The sequence below is a fragment of the Xiphias gladius genome, chromosome 11 (assembly GCF_016859285.1).
Source record: "Xiphias gladius isolate SHS-SW01 ecotype Sanya breed wild chromosome 11, ASM1685928v1, whole genome shotgun sequence".
Classification (NCBI taxonomy): Eukaryota; Metazoa; Chordata; class Actinopteri; order Istiophoriformes; family Xiphiidae; genus Xiphias; species Xiphias gladius.
In genome coordinates, this window is record NC_053410.1 from 20,904,658 (window position 1) to 20,928,626 (window position 23,969).

At 39.5% G+C, this 23,969-nt stretch overlaps 1 protein-coding gene across 3 annotated transcripts; it reads right to left on the bottom strand.

The window, feature by feature from the left end:
• Positions 1-7,654: 7,654 nt before the first annotated feature.
• On the bottom strand, positions 7,655-22,393 carry pik3ap1 (phosphoinositide-3-kinase adaptor protein 1). Of its 3 annotated transcripts, none has more exons than XM_040140078.1 (17): positions 22,192-22,393; positions 20,889-21,314; positions 19,897-20,144; positions 19,423-19,567; positions 19,176-19,318; positions 18,951-19,083; positions 18,492-18,688; positions 17,838-18,015; positions 17,675-17,737; positions 17,323-17,577; positions 17,164-17,220; positions 15,427-15,620; positions 15,249-15,321; positions 14,891-15,058; positions 12,777-12,847; positions 11,643-11,743; positions 7,655-9,029 (listed from the first exon to the last, which is right to left on the bottom strand). In XM_040140078.1, exons 1-17 carry the CDS (start codon positions 22,220-22,222, stop codon positions 8,912-8,914), a joined length of 2,601 nt encoding a protein of 866 aa, XP_039996012.1. In that variant the 5' UTR covers positions 22,223-22,393; the 3' UTR covers positions 7,655-8,911. The 3 variants fall into 3 exon arrangements, 2 of the variants coding, with proteins under 2 accessions (XP_039996012.1, XP_039996013.1); XM_040140079.1 differs by lacking the exon at positions 22,192-22,393 and adding an exon at positions 21,433-21,467; XR_005708439.1 differs by lacking the exon at positions 12,777-12,847 and having other exon boundaries at positions 9,017-9,029.
• Between the last annotated feature and the right edge of the window lie 1,576 nt (positions 22,394-23,969).

The window sequence follows — 23,969 nt, forward strand, 5'->3', positions numbered from 1 at the left end:
CATGCCACCTGGGAATGTGGCACCCACTCAACAACTGCGCAGGCTACCATATAAAATCCCCCTCCCCCTTCCTAATGCTCCTGCAGGGCCAGTAGATGAGAGACAGATCACTGGAGGACGGCTGGAATTCGCTACTGGATGACTCAGCTGTCCATAAGTGTCATAATACCGCAGTCAACGTGATAACTGCATGTTAATGTGCGATTGCGTCTAGGATAACAAAATCTTTAAAAAGTGATAAGAACACGAAGATGCTACAGTTTGAATTAAAATAGGCCCTGCAACTAATAATTATTTTCATTATCAATCAATGTTTTTTTAATTGATTAATCAATTGTACATTTAGTTTAAAAAGTTCCAAAATATTCAAACTGCCTTTTTGTACAATGATCAGTTCATAACCCAAAGAGATTCAGTTTGTAATGACATAAAAGAGAGAAAAACAGAAAAACTTTGAGAAAGTGGATCCGCTGATAAAATTACTTAAACAATTATTTAATTATGAGATCAACTCGATTGTCGGAATATTTCAACAATTTGGAAAATATCTTTATTTGCTTTGAAGAGGATCAATATTACTCTCATGTCTGTGTATTAACTATGGAGCTGGAGCCAGGTGTCAAGTAAAGACCAGAAGCAGGAGGACACAAGAACTAAAAAAAGACAACTTTGGTTTGGGTTTGAATTAAACAAACGAGATAATATCTGTTAGTGAGTGAGCTTTGGAAGTGCTGGTAGTTTACTTTTAAACAAGCTGCTAACGTACAGCCTTTAGAGCGGTATCAATCTTCTAACTCTTGGAAAGAAAGCAAATAAGAAAGCAAATACTTTTCCCAAAGTATTCCTTAAAGGAATCATTTTTCAGTGAAACATTCATTTCAGGGCTAATATAAACGTTGTTTTGGGGGTTGATACCAATCTATTTGTGCCTTTATCTGTAAATCAGTCAAATTTCATTCCAAAAAAAAAAAAAACTTTTTTCCTCCAGATTTTCCTCTTAAATGAAGCCCAGATAAAAGATGCGTGACCAACCACACCTTCTGAATAGAAGGGGGACGTGGAAAGATTGTCACTTAATTTGAGGAAATAATTTACAAGAAACATTATTAAACAATTAAATTACAGGAATAAATAAAACATTCAAAGAAAGGCTTTTATACATCTTTGATCAGGGAGAGACTTCCATCTTAACAGATGTGGGGAATATAAACTGGACGGTACACTTTTAAGAAAATTGATTTTCCCCTGAATCGTTTCATGAGTTCAGTTTCTTAGCCAGTGAACCAGAGTATTCTCTACTGGCAGCAACAAATACACTTTATCTGAATCAGGCTCCAGATTTTCTCTGTCTGCCCCGTCTGAACACTAAACAAAGGCGGGGTGGCACCAAGTTGAACTACGATGTATATCATGCAGGGGGGGGTCTATGCTATGCTAACACAAAAGAGCTCTCATCACATGCTCAGCTGTACTATGGTCGGAGAGAAAGGCCCGTTACGTAACGCCGTTTGGCTTCTGCTTTGTCAACAAATGGCAGAGAGTGGAGAAGCTATCCAGCACTGTGCGTGGATCCCACCAAACAGCTCCAAACATGGCTCGAAAGGGCCGCTGCTGGAGCGGCAGCTTATCCCCTTAATTGAGGAGAGACCCCCTCCTACCCCTCCGCCCTCCCTACTCTCTTCCATAAACAGCTTCCACACTGGACAGCAGCCTGGGATTCTACACATTCCTAACCCAGCTATTTGAAGTTCATTTCAAACAACTGCAGCATAAAAGGAAATGTATGTAACTTACACACTGCAGTCATTATAGGTCTCAGAGCAGGATTATGCATTCATGTTGATAATGGATGGAGCTTAGGCTGAGACTATATGAACGCTGCTTCTATGCCTTTGAATTCTTTCAACCTCACCTAATGAAATATGACAGTAACATAGAGACTTATCTTATGGTATCACTGTCATATTTGAGGGGGTATTTTGAGGATGTTCGTGACGTCGGGAATAAAATAGGAATAGGAATAAAATGCCCTTCTTTGAGGTCAAAAACAAAAGTACCCATCACACCAAGCCAATGAAAGCTGTGTCCCTCTGTGGACAGGCCAGCAGCCTGCCAGCATGTCCATGAGAAGTCCTGACAGTTATTGCGACGGGCCATGGCCAGATCCCTGGGACAGGGAACGCTTGGCTAGCACGTGTGAAGGTCCCGAGGAAGGCTGCAGCTGGCCGCATGGACATGTTACAGGCGCTGTGTTAGAGAGCCAGGCTGCCTCTAACGTGCATGCTAGGCTTTTAGAGCCAGTGTAATAAGAATGCCAGTGAGCTGACGGTTTACCCAGGGTGATACAGGGCTCCAAGCGACACTCCAAGAACGAGAAAGCTATTTTAACATTCTGAATATTCAAGTAGCTTTGTGGCGTCTCTTTAGGGGACTCTCAGAGAGTTTACTTTTGTAGGCGCCGAGTCAAAAGCTCAAAACAGCAGTCATAACTGAGACACAGTAGGGGACACAATTGGAAAAAAAATCCTCAACAACCACAATGTAACGATAAACTTATTGAGATACTATAGTGGCATTTAATTTGGGAATATGAATAAGAGGCACACATGATGTTCATTTAAAGTCATCACCAGATAATGAGCTCAGCTGTGCACCGGAGATTCCTCCTGGCTTAGATAATAGGGTTAGTGCACATTAGGTGAGCTGCGATGAAAATTCAAACCATTGTCTGAGAGGGTGCTGGAAGTGTTTCCTCATGTCCGCTGGATATTTTGACTCCAATGTGGATTGGAAGCTCTTAGTCTGTTCCCTAATATAACCCTCTGAGCGCCTATGTGACAGGACTACTTGATAATTGAGTCATAGGATATGGCGGCTAAACGTGAATATAAACAGCGATGTGATAATCCAGCCATTTTAAGTGCTATGAAGGTATCCTCGTGTGAAATGGGCGTGCAGCTGGACTCCAGCGAGTCCCCATCATCTGTCTATTTCAGGAATGCTGGGCCCACTCTGACTCGTCCGTCACACCCAGACACAAACACAACAGGCAGCTCCATCAATAACAGCCTTGGTTCACAGGTGGCAGCACGGATTTCAGCTTTTTTATTGCCTTGTATTATATTTTGCAGCGAGTGACTTATAAACCTGCAATGCATCAGTATCAGTTCTCGCTTCATTTGTGTGATGATGAGTGAGAGGATATGGTTCCCATTAAAATGTGCGCCAACAAATGCCATGATGCTGTTGTTTTCCGTCAGTTGCTCACATATAACACAGGGGAGAAGGGTGGAGGTGTGGCGTTGGTGCTGGTGTTGGTGGCGGAGGGGGGTTCAGTTTAAATCCATCAGCGAAGCATAAATTGTCTTTTCACTGCCTTGTTTACATGCGTCCATGATCAGGGGGCTTCTTTGTGCCACGGACCTTGAAAAACCAAAGCATAACACTTCACTTCACCAGCCACTTCAGCCAATGGCAGCAGATGGAGAAAGTCGACGGGGGTGGGGAGAGGAGGGGGTTGCTAAGCAAACTGTTGTAACATTAACATGGGGTGAAAACAGAAACCTGGTGCCTGGCTGAAACGCCGGGCCTGATCCAAAGCTGTCCGTTAATCACAGTAAAGACAACGCTGTTTTCCACAAATACTGTCAATACAAAGGTTTTCGTCCGTGTCACGCTAGTACCCAGCATCACCACGCAGTTGACATGCATGAACTGAATAAAACTGACCTCAGGAAATATGCCTTAGCAAAGAGAAGAGTATCATTAAATTATTTTGCTACTGTCCATTTTAACGTTGTATTACCTTCAAAACTGCAAGGAATAGTGGGTAAGCATTAGTTTACACTCAGTCTGAACACATGGGTACAGTCGGCCCTCACTCCCAAGGCAATAACTTGTCACATGTGTCGAAGAAACAGGTAAAAGACCCACTTAATTGGCAAAGCAAGTGAATTCTAATGAGACCGTCATGTGTTAATTTCACTTGAATAAGCATACTGTAACTAGTTCATCATTTATAATATCCTGCGTCAGATTTCCAAACCAAATTGATTCATCTTGGAAAAACACGACAGGGCGATCTTGAGGCCAGCTGGCTTCGGAGATTTATGTTTCTGAGGGTTGCTCATCTCAAATCTGGGGGATCTGTGTAATGTGACTCTGAACAAGCTTCATAAATTATTAACAACTATGCCGGGTTCATACCCACAGGTCCCATCCTTACTCTACAGGTTATCATTTCTGTGTTTTAGGTTTAAAAGACTGAAATGGAACACTTTGGCATTGATTTATTCCGTCTTTGAAAAAGCAAGAACTAGGTGTTACTAGCTTATAAAAGCAAGTGCCAAACTTCATATTCTGTTTGAATATTTTTTTGTACTGCAGTACTTTGCAGCCTGAAATCCTGCTTAGACATTTTAAACCTGAAAACCTCCCTGTTCTGGAAAATTCGAATAATTCAGAGAGATAATCTTCCTTGAAACCTCCAAATTACCGTCAAGTCTTTAGCCTGATTCCAGGCTAAATATTGTCCTTTAGCCTGGACACATAAATATTTTGAACAAAAAAATGCTTCTTTCGCATAGTTCATATTTGACTTACTTTAATTGCGCAGCGATATGTGCAAAAGGTCATGGGGGTTTTGGCTGCTCTCTGAGTGACTGACTGATACCAAACATATGACTGATGTATCTGTTCCATTTAGACACGCAAACCTATCACTATCTCTGTGTAAACATCTACAGCTCCTTTGCTCACAAGCTGTAAACCAGGAGCCTGCTTCATGCACCGTTCAGCCACCACTGAGTCAACACTCCCGTGAGCCTGAAAAACTTGTATTCCAGAGGCAGCAGTGAGCAGAGCGAGCCCAAGCTGTGCCTTCGGGGAGATGAAATGTTGTTTGACTCAGTGACAAAACTATCACATTAAATATAGTAATTACAAAAGCTCTTTGAGGCTTGGACACGCGCACACAAAGTCCTTTGACATGTAGGAAACTAACGTATGTCCTGTTCTTTCTAAGTAAACACTGGCCAGATACAGTATCTCTATTGTGTGTGTGTGTGTGCCGTCCATATTACAAAACACTGACACAGGTAGTTTTGAGAAAATCCGTCTCGACTCCTTTTGCCTCTGTCCGTGAAGCAGTATGATTAATTATTTGTGATGGGGTTAATATTTCATCACGCTTGTGTAGCGTCATGTTACGCAGATCCACTCGGAGTAAAAAAAAAAAAACAAGAAATAATCCTTGTGGTAAAATTCTGACTGAAAACACAGGCAGAGGCAAATACGTGCACTGAGTTTCAGGGTTAAATGACGCAGCTCGCTGCCACCGATTTTGCAAAAGGGTGGTAATTTATCTTCTCTTCTTACTGGGATTTAATGGCATCCATAACTGAAGTACAGTTAATGTAAAAGTCGAGCACCTGCTGCATGTTTGTTGGACTTGGACCATGTTAGGTTTTTACCCTTGGCGGCAGTTTAGCTCACAATAATCAATATTTTTATATATATATTTTATTCGTATTTCAAAAACCCTGTAGAATGTGTTACTTGTCACATATAACTTTAGCAGTCGGGAAGAAGTCCTTCCTGACTGTGCTTCGAAGTAGCACAGTCTATGAACAGGGGGGGGGGGGGGGGCAAGTATTTTCGGTTATTGTCTGTCTTGCTATGTAACTGCACACCTGTGCTTGGAGGCAGTTGTCCGCGTCGCATGCTGCCCACTGTGAGGCCTCGGGCAGACCTGTTTTGTCGGACTCGAACCTGAAGTTTGTCAGTGGGGGAAATTAGAACCTGTGCTAAAATATCCCTCTAAAATAACACTACTACCTGTGCTGTTGCTGCTCGAGAATGCAGCACTGAGAACCTTCCTGATGTGTGTGCAGCAGCTGCCAGTGCACCTCATGGACTCTCAAACTACATCTACACTCAGGCCCTTTTCACCCTATAATCATCCAATTAAACATGGCAATGGCTACAGTCTGAAAATGACAGCGAAATACTATTCGAGAAACTATCCCCAACACCTCCGTGCCGCATAATATGCATTCCATTAAGAACCTGGTCCTCATACCACAGCCTGATTGTATGCCTGCGGTGTGCTGCCCGCGACCCAGTGGCAGCGACGCTTCACTGCTACCTGCCGACGTAAAGAAACGACCGCGCTGCAGAGGATTCAGTAGCCATCCGGGACAGGTGAGGGCGGGCAGCATTCAGCGTGGTGTCAGGTCAGGACGCCTGTAATTCCCGGGTCTTTCTCCTGGGCATTCAGTTTCAGAGTCCCCCCCCACAGCGGGTCGCTTCCCCGCTGCGGGGAGCTGCCTGTACTGCAGTAACTGTCCCAGAGCCAGAGAGCGCCCGTCCGCGGAGATGCAAAGTCAAAAAGAAATCGACTGACTCACGGAGGCGAGACAGAGTCCGCAGAAGTGACACCGAAAGCACCGCGTGGTGGACAAGACACGCATTAAACGGGTCGGCCGCTTGTGCATCATGCGCTGATAAGACGAAGTCAGCTGTAACGGCGCCAAGGTAAAATAAATGAATAAATTGATTAACCAGAACGAAAGGTGGGCAAGGAGTCATAATAAAAGAATCAAACAAAACGAGCTACGGCAGAAGCCGCCTGCGGCAGTGAACCGGAGCACGCTTACCTCTGCGTGACGGCGATCCAGCGTTGGACTCGCCGCTGCGGACACACTTCACTGAGCGGCTCCTCTCCACCAGCACGTCCTGTCAGCGCTTCACGCTCACCGGCCCCCTGTCGCGTCGAGCGGCGCCGCAGGACACATGCCCCCCCCCCCCCCCCCCGGGCCGCTGTCCCTTCACAGTAAAAGCCCGGACTCGACTACTTCATGGTGGAACCGAGAGATCGGAGCTGGGGCCACACGTAAACACATCCGGCCTTTTTCGCAGTTAAATGCTCCACTCCGTTCCCTGGCTGGTCACAAACACTCGTCGGACTGATGTTTGGTGCTGAGGAAGGAGCCCAAGCCTGCGGTGGGTTTTTTAAGCTTAAACCAACTGCCTACTGCAGCGGGAAACCAAAGCCCAAAATAGAAACCCACAACAGAGCCAAAAGCTACTAAGATGCTCCGCAAGGTGAAGGGATGCTTGCGAGGAGTTATCATGAAAGACGCAACTATACATTACCCCCTGGTCATTTGACCAACTGTTAATAGAAAATATTGTGAAATGCAGCTTTAAAAATATGTGCACAACACTAAATTGTACTGGGATTATGCAGTCAAATATTCTAATTTACATATTTCTAATGTACCAAATTAAACAAGCACCATGACAAACTTGACATTTTGTAGGTTTCCATATGTTACATGTGGAATGTGTAACATTGCAAATAAGCCCGAGTAATATGTCTCTATTAAATGTGATTTAATTCAGTGTATGTCTCAGATTTATTTCAGTTTCTCATGATTAAAATGTACTCACTGATGGATTCATACAGTATATTACACATCCTTACTGACTGTCAAAATGTGACATAAAAAAGAATAAAGATTATAGAAAACTTGTTTTTCAACCATTCATAAATGCATTTTTTCTCCGCTTTGACTATATCACACGTTTTTTAACACCTTGTTTTTATCAGTTTTTTATGCATAAAAAAAAATAACAAAATATATAAACTTAATTGTAATTATATTTCTACAGATGTCTCCAGAAATATTTTGGGTTTTTTTTACTTGGATGTTTTCGCTTGGTGTTTATGAGTAAAGGTTTTACTTTGAAAGTTCTGACCAGAAGTCCTTTAAATTCGATTGCTGCATGCTTAATGAGGTAAATTAAACTTGTAAAACGTTTCCACATACATTTCATATTTAAAGGACAAACAGGGAATACAGAGCACCATCAAGTGACCAAACCTCATATTGCACAGGAAAGAAATAAGAACTGATTGTAAAGGAGTCAATTAAAATAGTGACCCATTCAAGCATTGAAAAGAATACATGATCGTATTACATCAGGAAATTCAGAATTCATGAAGTCTGATGTACAACAAAACGGACCTCCTAGAGGCACTTCCTAAAGGTCATCATACCATCCATGAATGACCAATGCTAATCCTTCAAGTTTAAGAAAGATAGTACGCAAACATCACAGCCAGTCTGTATGTCCTTTAAGAAGTATAATGGTGACAGCATTTGAGGGAAAATGAGTGGAATATAATATCACAAAAGCTTACAATTAAGTACTATCCTACTTATTGACAGGAACATCCTATATATTTCTCTGGTGAACTAAACAGTATTAATGTCCCCGGTTCAGTTACATTTACAGGAGACCCGTCAACCATGGTTAAACATAATTAATATTTCAAATAGAACAAATGATTTCCCTTCTTCTTTATTTCAACACATTACACTTAAAACCCATAACCCCCCCCAAAAAAACTAAAATACCTAAATACAAGCTATATTAAATTTTATTATTGTATCACAGTAATTTTTAAAAAATGTTCTACAATTATTACAGTTAGTTACAAGTTTTTACAGTAAAAAACATACCATGGCGTACAGTATATACTAAATATCACTCACTCACTCACTCACCAACCCACCCACACATAGACACATACACAAAAATAAAGACACAAACCCACACATACACACACACACACACACACACACACACACACACACACACACACACACACACACACACACACACACACACACAATGAATTATTACTGGAATTTAATCATTCTGTTAGGTAAACTGATACATACAATTAATAAAAGCAAAAAACAAACAAACAAACAACTGTCTCTCTGCATGGATTCATCGTGTTAAATCCTGATGGTTGTTTACCAAACAACACATCCTTTCCTTTCACATACAAATAAGCCGTAACTTTAGAGACTAAACCCAGCAAATAGAGATGTGTCGATCACCGCAGACGGCGAGGTAAAGGAGGTGCTGAATTTTTTTGTCTGTGAGAAGGTCTTTCAGGAAGTGCTCGAGTAGGGAAGGCTATGTAGCGCTCATTAACCATCTTCTCTGGCCCCCTGCGAGAAACAGACAGCGCTGTAAGGTCAGTGACTGATGCAGCTGTAAATATACAGTTAAGGAAGGGTAAACTGTGACCTCCAAAAAGTACTACAGAGGCAGTAAAGTTAAGATAAAAGGGTTTCAAGTTTTCAGGCCTGACAGCAAACAGTGCACCAGATAAAAAGTTTGTAATGCTTTTTATACCTTCTAGGCTGATAATTTTACCCAGAAAGTTCATTACAATAGAACCTACAATATACCTAAAAATAACAAAAAACTGATACAGCACTTTGCCTTTGGACATTAATGTTATGAAAGGGAGAACACACAGTTTCTACAAACAAAAAGAGATTTTCAGCTTTCTTTCAGATAAGAATGCTGCAGCTTTCTGATCCATTAGAACAAATTTGTTTAAGAGTTTGTAATGAAATCAGTATAATAAATTAAATTACGATTTATACATTTAAATGTGTGATTAGGTAGGAAAAGGTAGCTTAACCATAACAAATCACATAATTTGCACTAGAGTCAAAAGCAATGATAATGGTTACTGCTTCTCTGCCAAGCTAGTTCGCTTTAACAGGAGTTTAGCTAGGATTTCTGCTACATCATTATTGTGTGTATCTATGGCCTCATTTAGCTATGTGGAGCAGTACACTGAAGTACAAAGACGTCAATTCAACAAAATTAATATTTGTCTTTTCAATTACAGACAAAAGCTATGATAAAATCTGTACATTCAGCTGTAGTATTAGCTAGCATTCACTCGATATACTGTGGCTGTCTTGTTCAAGCGAGGTGGTTGTTTCTGAGTGCAGGTTTTACAGTGGGTTCTTCCGTCCACAGATTGCCAAACCCTTGTGCAGTTTCTGTGGTTTGGTTTGTAGCTTTGTTTTGATGTAACTCATAATGTAATTAACTGCTTTCACAGAAATGGTACATTTCTGTGTGAACAGTGTCTCACCAGACACTAAAAAACAATTATAAAACACACACAGACACACACACACACACACACACACACACACACACACACACACACACACACACACACACACACACACACACACACACACACACACACACACACACACACACACACACACTCTCTTCAATAAGATTTCACAGTGCCATGGTAAAATTAGCAAGAATAAAAACCACACAGGCAGGTTTTGCCACATTGTTTGCAGCCCCTCACACTTTCATGCTGTGGTGTGGGTGTATTTTTAACTAAAATGTAATTAAGAAATCTTACTTAGTACATACAAAATCTCACAATACTAAAATTTCTATTGAACTATACTGATTTCAGAAGCTATTTTCTAAATATTAAACCTGACGTTTTGACGCCATTGTGAGCTGCTTTTCTAAACCGTATTTCCCCATTTCAGTTATATGTACATGGCAACTAAACATGTTTTCCTTTCTAAAAAAGAGACAGAATTATATTTGTAGTTATGATGGGTAAAGAAACTAAAAGAAACTTACTGTTCACAAAAAAAGTAAGATTCTTCATGCACAATGACATCAAATCAGAACAATGATAGATATATATAATACATTACAATATAATACATGTTCAACAGCTAAACGAACTAAAGCTGTATTAGTTTATACGTAGTATACCGTGTACACACAATACTTTTTAGACAGATACGTCCTCTGTCATTTAAAATGATCAGACTACAGTGTTTCTCAAAGCTATAGGAAATTCATCACGGCTGTAGTAAACAATAAAACCACTCAAACCACTTTTAGAGTCTCTTTAATTTTTGCTTTTATTTTTATAAAGGTTCTCAGTACGTACTCTCTCACCTCTGTGGGGGATTTTTGTATCTGTACACGGCATGAACATCACCACCTTCATCAGTCTCTGACTTTGGCTTCCTCCCTAATGCACAGCTGCAAATCACTGGTGGGTGAACATTTCCTCTCTCTCCTCTTATTGTCTCACTCATCGCCGCATGCAGATTCTTTATTCTTAGTTTCTGTTGCACAACAACGATCTTAGGATATCTACACCTCTATTATAATTGCTATTAATCATTGTCACATATACACACAGTTGTCAGCTTATTAGGAACAGTTTAATAAAACCAATTCAATCTAATACAACGGGCCTGCAATTAATCCTCCTCCCTTCACGAAGGTTTTAATGTTCAGTTTTTATTGAAATTGTTTTTCGAGAGTTGTTGATTCAACTGTATGGTAATTTTGGAGGATATAGTTCGTGGTGCTGTTGAACTGCACTGCGCTGTGTTGACAGGTGTTTCTATTATTTTTCCACCCCACCCAAATCAATGTTGGTAGGCAAAATAACAGAAACACCTCTCTGGATAATGCAATATAGTTCAACAGCAACACAAACTGCAGCCTCCAAAACTATCATACAATTGAATCAACACCTTTTTAACATAGTTTCAACTAAAATGCAACATTATAACCTTCATTAAGGAGGATTTATTGCAGGACTAATAAACTGCATTAGTTTTACCTAGGTTTACCTGATAAACTGACAAGTGAGTGTAATTGCTACATCGTGCTGCTTTTTATACAATTATATTATATCATAATGCTCAGTACTGCATTGTTGTAGCATCAGTAAATTAAATCTGTGGTTTTAGACTGACCTTTCTGGGATCCGTGGAGGAATCCTGGGTGGAGGAACGATGGGTGCAGCATTGGACGGCCGCGGAGGTCGTGGTGGAGGAGGGAGATTTTCAACTGGGTCCTTTAAATAAAAAAAAAAAGGAAAAATCAAATGTATACTGTGATCACACCTAAAACACGTAAAATTAAAACATTCTGACAAATCCAACATTCCACTACGTCTACCTTTACAGCTGAAACAATTAGTTAATTAATTGATTAGTGGATCAACAGAAAATTAAAGCACAACATTTTTGATAATTGACTAATAGTTTAAGTACTTTTTTTAAAGCAAAAATGCAAAACTCTCTTCAGTTCCTGATCCTCAGTTAAAAGGATTTGCTACATTTCTTGATTTTATGTGACAGTAAACTGAAAATCTTTGAGTATTATACTGCTGGAGGGACAAAACAAGCATTCTGAAGATATCACCTGGGGTTTTAGGGAGTTGTGATGACATTTTTACTATTTTCTGACATTTTATAGACCAAATGAATAATCAGTTAATCAAAAAAGTAATTGTCAGATTAATCAATAAAGAACATAGTTAGTTACAGGCCTATCTGCCTTCTTCAGACACAATACAGTAAGAACCTTGCGATATGAGTAGGGGTTTCAGTTAAAGTGTCAAAATTGAAATCTACAGAAAAACGCCACAGTTCTGATTACACACACTTAATAAGTGATTTCTGAGAAACGCCTGAGCAATGCGAGCCAAGATTAAAAGATTTCACAAGAGAGAAAAACGTGGGTCTTGCAGTTTGGGTCTTGTGCAAATTTAATTCCAAAATACAAGTAGATCTGTGCTTGTAAGTATTTCAGGATCTGAGGAACTGAAGTAGCCAGTGACCATAGAATAAAACTGAGCACTAGACTCTCTGTCTACTTCTCTGCTGCACATTCAGTTATGTCACGCATGTTACAAGTGCAGAACACGAGGTCAGATGTGCAGCACCACAAGAAAAAGTGAAGGTTCAGTTTCTAGACACTAATGCAGCAATAAAAGGCTGTCATGGAGCCTTCAACTGCCACATGTAGCACTTTCTGATGTGAACGGAGGGAAGCTTGTGCGAAGACTTTTTACTACTATGATTCTGTTGTTAATTTAGACTCACCTCAAAGTCGGGCTCTGTCCCGCTACTGTAGCTAAAGGCGCTGTGAGTGCTGAGTCTGTTGCTTTCAGTACCTGACGTGAAGAAAAAACTGGGTAATCTTGCAAGAAAGTACATGAGTTTTAAAACTCTCTGAGGTTTGTGTTTAATTATCCTGTAAGACCATTTCGCCAAATGTGGATAAAAATGAAATTTTCTCACAATACAGACAGTTGTACAACATGACTGCAGGAACGATTAGAACGAGATTAAACAGAGGAGAAGCCTGTAAAGAACAGATACACTAAATTGTTGTCAGGCTGTCAAACCCTGACAACATATCAATGCACCTGAGAGTGTTTTTCCTTTTTGATAACATTTCAGATATTTTTTCTTTTATTTCTAAGCAAGCTGTCACATACAACTAACCTAAAATTCATACTTAAGAACAGTTCAATACTCTTGCTTGAAAACAACATAAACATAAAATGTGTAGTGAAAAACCCTGAAAGAAGAAACAATATAACTTAAACAAACAATCACTGTTAAGAATTAATTAAGTGTCTACATCTCTGATAAGAAACTTAAACTTAAATGCCTGCTAATTCATCGAACCGTAGTTTGAATATGGGAAATTCCTGTGTCTTCTGGTACGGAAGAACTTTTTTTGGTTAACTGTAAGAGGGGAAGTGTTTCAGAAGAAATTTTGATATTTCAGACCAGTTTTCTAAGGGCATTGAACCAGTTTTGCTTACTTAAGAGTTCACAGGAAATCTCTTGTGTAATTTTGTCTTTGAATAATTGAGGGTATGAATGACTTTAATCTGAAACAATGTCTAAAATAAACAGGGCAAGTAAGAATCTCCTCGAGACCAAATACCCAAAGCTCCTAAGAGATTTTCCCCGTTCTTTCTCCCATTTGATGTAATTTGAAGTTGTGGAGGGATTGTTAACGGATTGAAATACATTATAAAAATGGGCACCATCATAACAGGACTTGTTTGTAAGTAAGTCGAGACATCTGTCAAGATCAAAGGGTGAAGCCTTTTTTCAAAATTATTTTTGTGGGTGTAGCTTGTGATTAACAGGATTTTCACAGTGTTATTTCTAGGAAATCCATGTTTTTCTTGTAACTGAGCAAAGGCCCCCTTCAGGTATAGGTCACTGACAGTACATAAATCAGCATTGTGAGAAAAAAACTATAAAATGTTGGTGGGAATAATGTATTCCAAGCAATTCGCAGAAGGAATGACAACGTCCTTAGCCTGCAGTAAACCTTAATTTGCTTCCATCTACCCGATGGATCGTGCGTCATACTGTAATAAGACGGAATAAAGAAGCTATGGCCTTTTCTGTGTTGTTGAATTGTGGAGCAAAGTTATGAGAAAAGGTTATTATGTCTCACAGGTAATGAGATGGCCACAATTATCATGACTATTGCCATTACTTTTAGGCAAAAGTAGGCAAATACTTGAGGTTCTGGCAGCCGGAGGGGAGAAACAACACCAAAAATGACATCAAAGGGACAAAGCTAAGTTGCACCCCGTTGGAAGTTGAATTTGCACCCAGCTTCCACATCTGCAAATGCTGGCGCTTCCAGTGTCCCCACTACCTCCAAGTGCCACCAGTAACATGTGAGTATTAACCTTTTCTCCTGCATCCTTTCTCAGTTTCCTCTACTACCGGTATGAAAATAATGTATTGGAAAGACTGACTGATGATCAGAATCGGTAATCAGGGAGCCCCAAGTTACAAAGTCTTCTCTGTCTAAGTATGGTTGTTACAGCAGTCCTTGCTCACCCTTTTTGTTTTGTTTTTTGGCACAAACCAGTAACATACATAACCTACTATTATACAGTAGACCTGGTTATATTCAACAAATTTCTCTACCCATTTGCTCAGGTCATGTGGAGACAGGAACTCACAACAGTCAGCAGGTGCAGGCACCAGTCCATCAACATAGCAACAATAACTCACGTAAGTTTAGAGTCTACATTGCCTCTGACATTCATTTCATTGGAAAGACCAAGAGCTGAGAAGTTATACTTTTGTCCTTCTTGTCCAGTTACAGTTCTAACAATTGAACCACAGTGATGGCAGAAAAGATATTGAAGGAAAAAAAAAGCATTAGGACTCACTGGATGTGCTGGATGTGCTACCTGTCTTCCAGCTGCCTCTCTGGATAACCTGAACCGCAGGAGGGGCTGGAGCCACCACTCTGGGTGCCGGCTCATACACAGAACACTCTAATGTCACATTGGAAGCCGTGTATAAGTTCATCTGCAGTGGAGCACTTATCTCATAATCTAAGAGGGGAGAGACCACATCTAATATTAGCATTTTTGAAAATCGAGGATGTGTTTCTTCCACTGTGTCCTGTTCATAAATTCATCATTTTATAACAGTAAGATATGCTCATAACCAGTCCATCATGGACATATATTTATTCCAAATAAATTAAATAAATATTAATGATAAATAGTCAAATTATTCTACCAAGCTCCTTTCCTGCCTTCTCTCTCTCTTTGTGACGCCTGGTGATGCTGTCTCGCAATCTCTTCAGATTTTCCTTAAGACAAAAAAAAACAACCCGGTACACATGACACAAATCACAGCTATTCCTTCACCATTAATCCACACCTGACAGACCATAAAGTTTGTATAGTTGAGCTACCTGCTGATAGCGTATGGAATTTGCCCTCCGCTCATGGTCAAACTGCCAGGCCTTGAACTCTTGGACGGCCTCATCCACAGTAATTTGCCCCACTTTCACCCTCTCTTGCAGAGATATGAGCTGTCTCTGTCCAGGGGTCTTCATCCCAGCGTAAGGGTCATAAACAGGCATCGGGGCGTCCATCACAGGCCGTGCTGAATGGGTGGAACAGTTGTCAAACTTAGTGAAATTTTTAACAATGCACTATTTCATGCCCAGGGAAAACATAAAAACTTTAGAAAAAAAACCCCAATGTGAATTAAATTAAAGCCAGTTGCTTTTTTAAAAATTAAGTTTTACAACAGTTTCATGTAGAAAGCTAATGTGGAGGCACAACCAAGCTCATTGGTTGAGTTCAACTTCAATAGCCAAGTCAAAAAAGCACTGATGTTTGGAGTGAAGTATTTGAAAAACCTTAATCTTAGTGATCAGGTGAGTATCCGAGGACAAGTTAAGAAACGGGCAAATTCATACAGTAAAAAAGGACCTTTGGTTATAATACAAAAAAATATATATATTGTGTATAAACACCAATGAAATTAGAGTGCTCATTACATTGGCTGCATAGCAAATGCATATGGTGAACTTTATTTTTTTTTCACTGTCTATTAAAAATGCGGAAGTGCTCCAAATAAGATCCTATTGCAATTAAAATTGTTGAAAAATGTTAATACTATGCAGATCAGTAGAATGGTTTCAGGGCAAATAAAAACATGTTGGGGCAAAATTCTGAAAACTGTTCACTTTCCTACCGTCTAACATAACCTGAGCTATCCTAGTGTTGCATTTACACAATATCATAAGAGGCAAGAGAACAGGGTGATGCGTTAATGCTAGTTTACATGATTAAAAAACTCAAATATCCTAAATCTTTATTTCAACCATAAAAAATCTGCAGTAGTAGATAGAACTTTGTATTTTTTTTCTTTTGATTTGATTATTATTGTATTGTTCTTATGTCCTATATGGTGGGTTTCTGTGTATCTGCCCTCTGTTAATTGTTTCAGGAAGCCCAAACCAGTCATTTGCTCCTGAACAATCTGTGGTAGCTGAGCCACCTACAAAAGGCTCTTCCTCTTCTTCCCTAACTCTATATCAGCAGACAGACTCTGCAGGAACATAGTGTCCCCACACCACATTGCTTGTTATTTGTTGTTTTTAATTATTTAAAATAAAAAATAAAAGTTTGGTTTATCCAACTTTGTTTAGTTGTAACATATGAGGGAGACTATGCTAAAAATGCCCTTCCATACAATTAGTGTAGCTGGTGTCAACGAGAGCCCTGTGTCTTACAACATTAATACCACAAAGGTAGCAAGGTATGGGTGATTACATAGTCGAGCATTAAAGGTTGTTTTCCATACATGAGTAATATTTGGAAAAAATAAAAAGCAAGCACACTGATGAATGAGCATATGTAGGTGTCAAGAGATAATGTCAAATAAAATTGAGAATCCACTATTACTCAAATGCTTGTTTTGCTATGTAGTGAAGTGTTAGGTTTACTAAATCCAAGAATGTTTGGCTCTCTCCATTGAGAGGTTAGATTATTAAAATTTTTTACAATGGTCTTATAAACTTCAAATGCAAATGATGACAAAACAGAATCATTCACATTAACTGACTGTACTGGACGAGATCAAGCATAAAAAAAAAAGATTCTAAGTGTTATTTTCAATTATTTAAACTGTGTTTTACCTGCAGGATATCCCATCTCCATCGTTTTACTCTGGGACATATCTTTATCTGAAAATACTGTCAAAAATATCAAGTTATCAATTTTTGCCTGGAGAGCAGTTTTATGAAATTTGATGTGTAAAGAGAACATTTATAAAATAAAAACAGACTGCACACTACCTCTAGAGATGTAGGTCACAGGCTTTTCAGGTTCAGACTCAACCTCAGGTCTGGGGACGGGGGCTGGTGGACGGTTGTGGATTACTGGGTTATAGGTACTATTTGGATCCACAATATCATAGATATCCTTTGGGCTGATGTCGTATGGATCCTCCTCTTCTCCAATTTGTTCTAAGTCATTCTGATCGTCTTTTTCCTCTTCTTCACTCTCAGGGTGCTCATTGTTGTCCTGGACTACATTGTTCTGAGGTTTTGCTGGAGGACACAATGTAGTTGCATTAGACATACTATATTATACATATAGAAAGTTTCTATTTAAGGTCATCACTTTGAAAGTTGTTCAAATATATACCTTGGAAAAACTTCCTAAGCATAGCTTCCTCAGGGTTCTCATCTACTGCATTCATCACCTCATCTAATAAAAACAACACAGTGATCCTCAGTAACAGTTTAACCACAAGTTTTGTAATTATCATCCTTGTTAGTTCCAATAAATAAAATCACGTTAATCTTACATAGGTCCTCTGCACATTCAGGGTCGATCCCCAGCATCGACTCATATATGTCCTCTGAACAACCTGAGTACTTCATCATGATATCTTGAGATGTAGTCGACATAAATTCATACACCTCTGCACCTTCCTCTGTGTTGACATTATCCTCGAAGTGAGACTTGAGCATGTCGGCTGTCTCCTAGATTTGTTTGAACATCAGAAACAGGCACACACTGAGTAAAAAGATACAAGAACCTGAGGCTGAATCCAAATGTCCCCGCATTTGCTGACTCGTGGAATTCACGGGTGCACTCCCAGGAAGGATTCAAGTATTGTGTTTAGCACCTCATGTAAAGTCAAAATTTTACTGCACATGGGAAAAATACTTTGAACCGAGTTTCAAGGTCACAAATTTCAGTTCATCTCCACGGAAACACATGAGGGCTTTAAGTCGGGTCTCACAGCCCATTTTTTCTTTTTGTGGCCCAGCTCACTCACAGACTTGACATGGTGAGGGTGAAGATGTCACTGTCTGTACGACCAAAGTCTGCGCGAGCTAAGTCTGCAAGTCCAGAGGGTGCTCATTTGAATTCAGCCTCACTGTCACAAGAAAATATCCAACAGATTGTGGGATACTATATAAAAATAAGAAAAGGCTTTCATCATTTGACTTACAACATATTCATCCATGAACTGTCTGAGATCAGAGAAGCCACTCTTCTCTGCCAGCGTGTTTGGGTAGTCTCCATACTTATTCATCACGCTGTAAGCCTGCAGAGCCCCAGGACACTGAAGGAGAATGGTGGTCAACTTCTTCAGGCCGTACTTAGCAGCGAAGTGGAGCAGCGTGGGAAGCTCCTCATTACGCTGATCTGCACCAAGCACAAATAGCTATCAGATACAATCATTTGTATGACTGTATGTTGACTCTTAAAAGATGCTTTTACTTTCTGTTGTTTATTGTAAAAGATCACACAGGCACTGCAGTGATGGAACAAATACAGTTGCTGGTCTTGGAATACATGTGCAACAAATGCAGATCTGCCGCCAACGTCAGGGAATTATGTGAGGAACACCCCAAAAATTGTGAACACTGGAAAATAACAGAGCTAGAAATCAGAGTACTGTACTCACATGCCGCCATATTGTCTTCTTCAATCTGTCTGATTCCAAACAGCTGAAGACTAGTTGCAGGCATTCTGGATTTTAACGAGTCAGTTAACATTTTGTCCAGTGATTCTGTTGCACTGGATGTCAAGTTGAAGGCCTGGAAGTAGAAAATAAGTCACATAACTAGAAAAGCTATTACACACACAAAAAAGCCAACAATGCTACATACTGTATGACACAATGCCTCACCTGGCAGATGAAGTTAACAGGATCAGTAGCATTTTCAAGACACCGACTGACTTCACCCATATTGGTATAATATGTAACAGGCCTCAGGTTGACACAGGAATGGTCAGTGTACATGGTGAGTGATACCACTCCAGCAGGCATATCTAGATGGATACAAGTGATTTCAGATTTAAGTTTTCAATATCTTGCATTCAACTAAAATTTTAGGTAACAGTTTAAGGCCACATGACTTAATAGAGATACTTGCCAGGTGCAGAAACACTTATAGTGTATTCATTCTCCACAGTGCCTGGGACCCTTTCTGAAGTTACACTTTCAGATGAAAACTCCACCTCTGGTACCAACTGATCATTTAATTTCTGCCTGAAAATGATAAACAGTGTCTCCCGTTCCTTCAACAAAAAGGGAAAATAAAATTTACATAGAGTCTTAGTAATGAATTTCAACTAAGACACCACTAATTAATATCTAGAAAACAAGTATTGGGGTCAAAAATTTTATTGGTACCAAAACAAACTCTTTTGCTTCTCTCAAAAACAGTAACACAATGAATGTATGCTAAATATGTTGCTGCTTAATTGTCTCTCTCACACTATTAGATTAAGAAAACGTGGGAATTAATGATGAATAACACACTCATTACACATAGTATCTCCTTGGAAGCAGCTCTGATCCATACTAATATTGCCTTCGACGTTATTGCTATGTAAATCACTCTTACTCCACAGAAAACTCTTGTTGGTTGAACGGTGAGACAGGTGAGGCGTGAAGGCGTGCTGATTTCCTCACTTGCTGAATTCCCCTTGCTCACAGGTTCTTCTTCATCCTTTAGGACCGTTTCTTTTTGCCCCTCTGACACCACTTCCTCTCCTTCATCAGAGGTGGGATTTTCAGTTGAAGAGGCTGCTGTCGTGTGCAACTCTGGTGCCGTTGCAGCGTCGGTCCCATGTTCAGCCTCCACTCGTCTGCCTGTGAATGAAACAACAAAATAATGATCAAAAATCAGTTACTTTTGTATGCACCTAAATATTCTACATAGATAAAGGTGTTTTTATTTAGCCTTTAATTATTCAGTAAGGGCTAAAGGCTCAGTTTATGCACAAAACAACCCACTTTATTGCATACCTCTGAAGATAGTTTTTGTTGTATGTACTTAATTTTGAGGTATCCAACTCTGAAACCTGTGCCACCACCCTAACAAAATAGAAGTGAATGGAATTTAATCTGTTTTTCACAACATTGAAAAATTCACAGATTATTTACTATTACTATTTCTTCAGTCCAAGTGAAAACCGTTAGTTCTGTGGATTAAACTGATTAACCAGGATGTTGCGTCAAAAGGCAAGATGCTTTTGAATTTTTTTCAGACAATTCTTGGCAAATCTTTACCACATGTACTGAAATTTCATTCACTTCCATTGTACTGGTGCTGACGTAGATATCTTGAAACTGACATTTCCTGATTTAATTTTTTTCAAATGACCATACCAGGTAAGTGAGATAATATGTCTTTCGTAATTTGGTTGAACTGACCATTTGATTGCTTATTGTTGCTTTTTTGGGCCTCAGAGCAGCTTATCTTAATATTAATTGGTTGTAATCTGCTAGGAAAAGCTTCAGAAATATACCTATAATGATGCAGCACATAAGAGTGAAATATGACTTTTAAAGGCATAAAAAAGAAATAATCAAGCGTGATTAAATTTTGCGTACTGTCAGTGATGGATTCCAAAATGGTGGTGACGTAGACAGCTGGCTCGTCATCAGCATAGAGTTTTCTCCAGCTCTGCCAGTCTTTGAAACTCTCTGTCAGTACGTCATCCTCTGCGATGCCACACAGTAGCACCACCACTCTGTATGGTGGATAAAGGAGTCTATGAAGTGCTCCCTGCAGTTCAGGTTCACAGAGCATGTCCAGGAATGCTCCCGTGAGGAGCAGCAAAATGCACTTGCAACTTTGGAAGTATTCAAATTTATATCCATGGAGCTGATCTGCTGGGCCGACTGCGTACAGCAAAATAGAACTTTTGCGGAATTTTCGAGAAGATTTCAAGATCTGCTGCAAATATGTCGCCCAGTCTTGTGCCTCGGCTGTGTGCAGAATTAACAGCTCATATGATGACAGAGATTTGGAATTTTCTGAAAAACAGAACATATTACAGTGTGATTAGTATGTAGAGTGCATGCATTCAAACAGTCGACTGCCTTACCAAAAGATAAAACTAGAAAAAATATTAATCATTAGTTACTCTTATACCTTGCTGATCCAGCCTCACCATGAAGCATGAATCACAATCCTGTAATCAGCTCAAACATTACACTAATGATACTACACTGGTGTGATTATGTGTAGGTTTCCATTTTGCAGCAGGTAGTGTTTGTTGTGGAAATGCTCCACATCATACCAGCTGTCCGGCTGTGGAATGTCAAGGTGACTGTGGTTAGAGAATGAATGTCCGATTTGTTTGATATTTCAGCGCAGAGTCAACAAGGAGTCGTGCAAACATTGCACTGTGTCAACACTGGTCAGAGTAATTTTGTTTGACTCATTACAGTGTTTAATTAGGTCAAGTTCACCTCTGTACATGCTAACTGGGAAAGAAACCCAACACGAGTATCCAACTTCATCACAGTTCCCACCGACGGCGGGGCAGAGAGATTTGCTATCTGTTTGTTAAATGGACAGATAATGACTGATTTAAATTGAGCCGTGGGACATCATCAAAAAAATTGACCCATGATTATAACTGCAGGGGAAAGCTAATATGCTTGCTTCCTCTTTTCTTCATAAGCTCAGAAAGAATTTTCAATGAAAAGTTAAATTAAAAAAAATTCAACTAAATAAACACATCATATTTCAAAAGACGAGAGACAACATTCTAAAAGAGTAATTCATATTGTTTAATCAATGACCACCTGTAAACTGCCATTTTTACGTAAATATATGTTTTTAGGCAGTACCCTCACCACCTGAAACTAACTTGAAAGACAGCTATAGAAGATGGGTCATATTTACCTGATGCAATACTTGAGACGGGTTCTTCCATGGTTGTGAAGCCTTTAAAGTGCACAAAGTACCCCCACAATGACCATCATTTGGCCAAATCTGTCCTTTTAGTTTCTCGAGTTTACTGAAACTCCTTTCCTTTTCAACTGAAACTACATTAGCTTTCACCAGCTATATCCTTTTGCTCAGCTGTATTAATAGCAACACTTAGTTTCCTGATTTTGGTGACACTGCCCCACTTCCTGAAACAGTTGAAGAAGTGAGAAAATGTACCACAGTTGTGTCAGAATGTGCAACATGTCTGCGATTACACTTGCCTTCGGCTGGCCCTTGGCTGATTTCATTTGTTGTTTATTCGGGACAAAAATTATATGAAACAAATAAAAAATTTTTATTTTGAATTTTGAGACATGCAGGCACAGACCTTGACATAGAGATCAGATTAACACAATGCCTCTAGTTTTTTATGTAGGACATGTGATACACTTTTGATCTCTGTTCTTAAAAATACTGTTCAAACACACACACACACACACACACACACACACACACACACACACACACACACACACACACACACACACACGCAAACAGATAGATCAATTAACCTGTTGTTTGAGTCACATTCTTCTTCCGTTTTTTCACTTCCTTAACAAGGTGTTCGACAGTTATGGTGATACTGTAAGATTATATCAAAATTAAATAAACATGTTTATCTCAAAACAATAGCTACCACTGATGTGCTGATATCATGGTTAATGCTAAACTTACTTCTATACTTTTATAGACAATAAATCTGACTTTAAGCATGCTGATACGCTGTTTCTGGGTCATAAAAAAACAAAAAAAAAGTGAAACGTATCAATGCAAAGCTACATTCAACATTAAAAGTGACAGTGAAGGTATTTTTCTGAGGGTGTGTTTTTAGGGTTTTTTGATGTATAAATGTTTAAGATGAAAGTTATATTGTTTTAATATCAGTTTTATTATTATAATTCTATCTTGTATCTAGTACAGAATTATTCATGTGCTCAAATACTGACTGAAAGTTATCACATACCTGCAGTACATACCCACAGAAGGACACACAATATATTTCTTAAGGCAGACAAGTAAACAACAGCATGAATGAGTCAATGAACTGAATTAACCATCTGTATGTTGTAATTATTACTCTGTATGTGAAGTTCCCAAGTCCTCCAAAATTCCTCCTCTAACACAAAACACGTGATTGCAAAAACAGGAGGCACCACACTCTAATATCCACTAGAGGGTGGCAGACAACCAGTTACACTGGCCAACAGACAGTCCCAATCACTGGTCACTGTGTAGACAACAACCAGAAGAAAGCAGTCACTACAAGGCATACACAGGAGGGGTCCAGGTGCCTCTATACAGGTGAGGTCAAATATTTAAACATTAATATCCCATCTTACTCTGGATTATTACTTAAATTCCCTTTTTGTCTGGAAGACTTAAACAACATACATCTCTACTTGGCGGGAACACCACTGGAGAAAAAAAAAAAAAAAAAAAATATTCAAAGACCAACTCTCTTACCTCAGTATAAGGTCATATTGGTGTGGAAGACAGAAGCAAAGAAAACACCACCATGCCACATCAACAGAGGAAAACTGTTTAGTATTCTGCCGGCCAGGAGGGTGACTGCACTCTTCTGGAAGAGCATGGACATGCGCTCTGTGGGAATGTGGATGCAGCCTGCTTTGACGACATAAGTCAGTCACTCACTTATGTTATTAAAGGTCTCAGGTCTTTTCACAACAGAC

Bases quoted from the DNA above. Each gene is read 5' to 3' on its own strand.
- pik3ap1 (XM_040140078.1), bottom strand. From the start codon at position 22,222: ATGGAAGAACCCGTCTCAAGTATTGCATCAG. The intron at 17,738-17,837 runs GTAAGATTAACG...TGTTTTTATTAG, and splicing joins TGAATGTGCAGAGGACCTAT to ATGAGGTGATGAATGCAGTA. The intron at 12,848-14,890 runs GTGAGTCCTAAT...TCTTCACGTCAG, and splicing joins TAGCACATCCAGCACATCCA to GTACTGAAAGCAACAGACTC.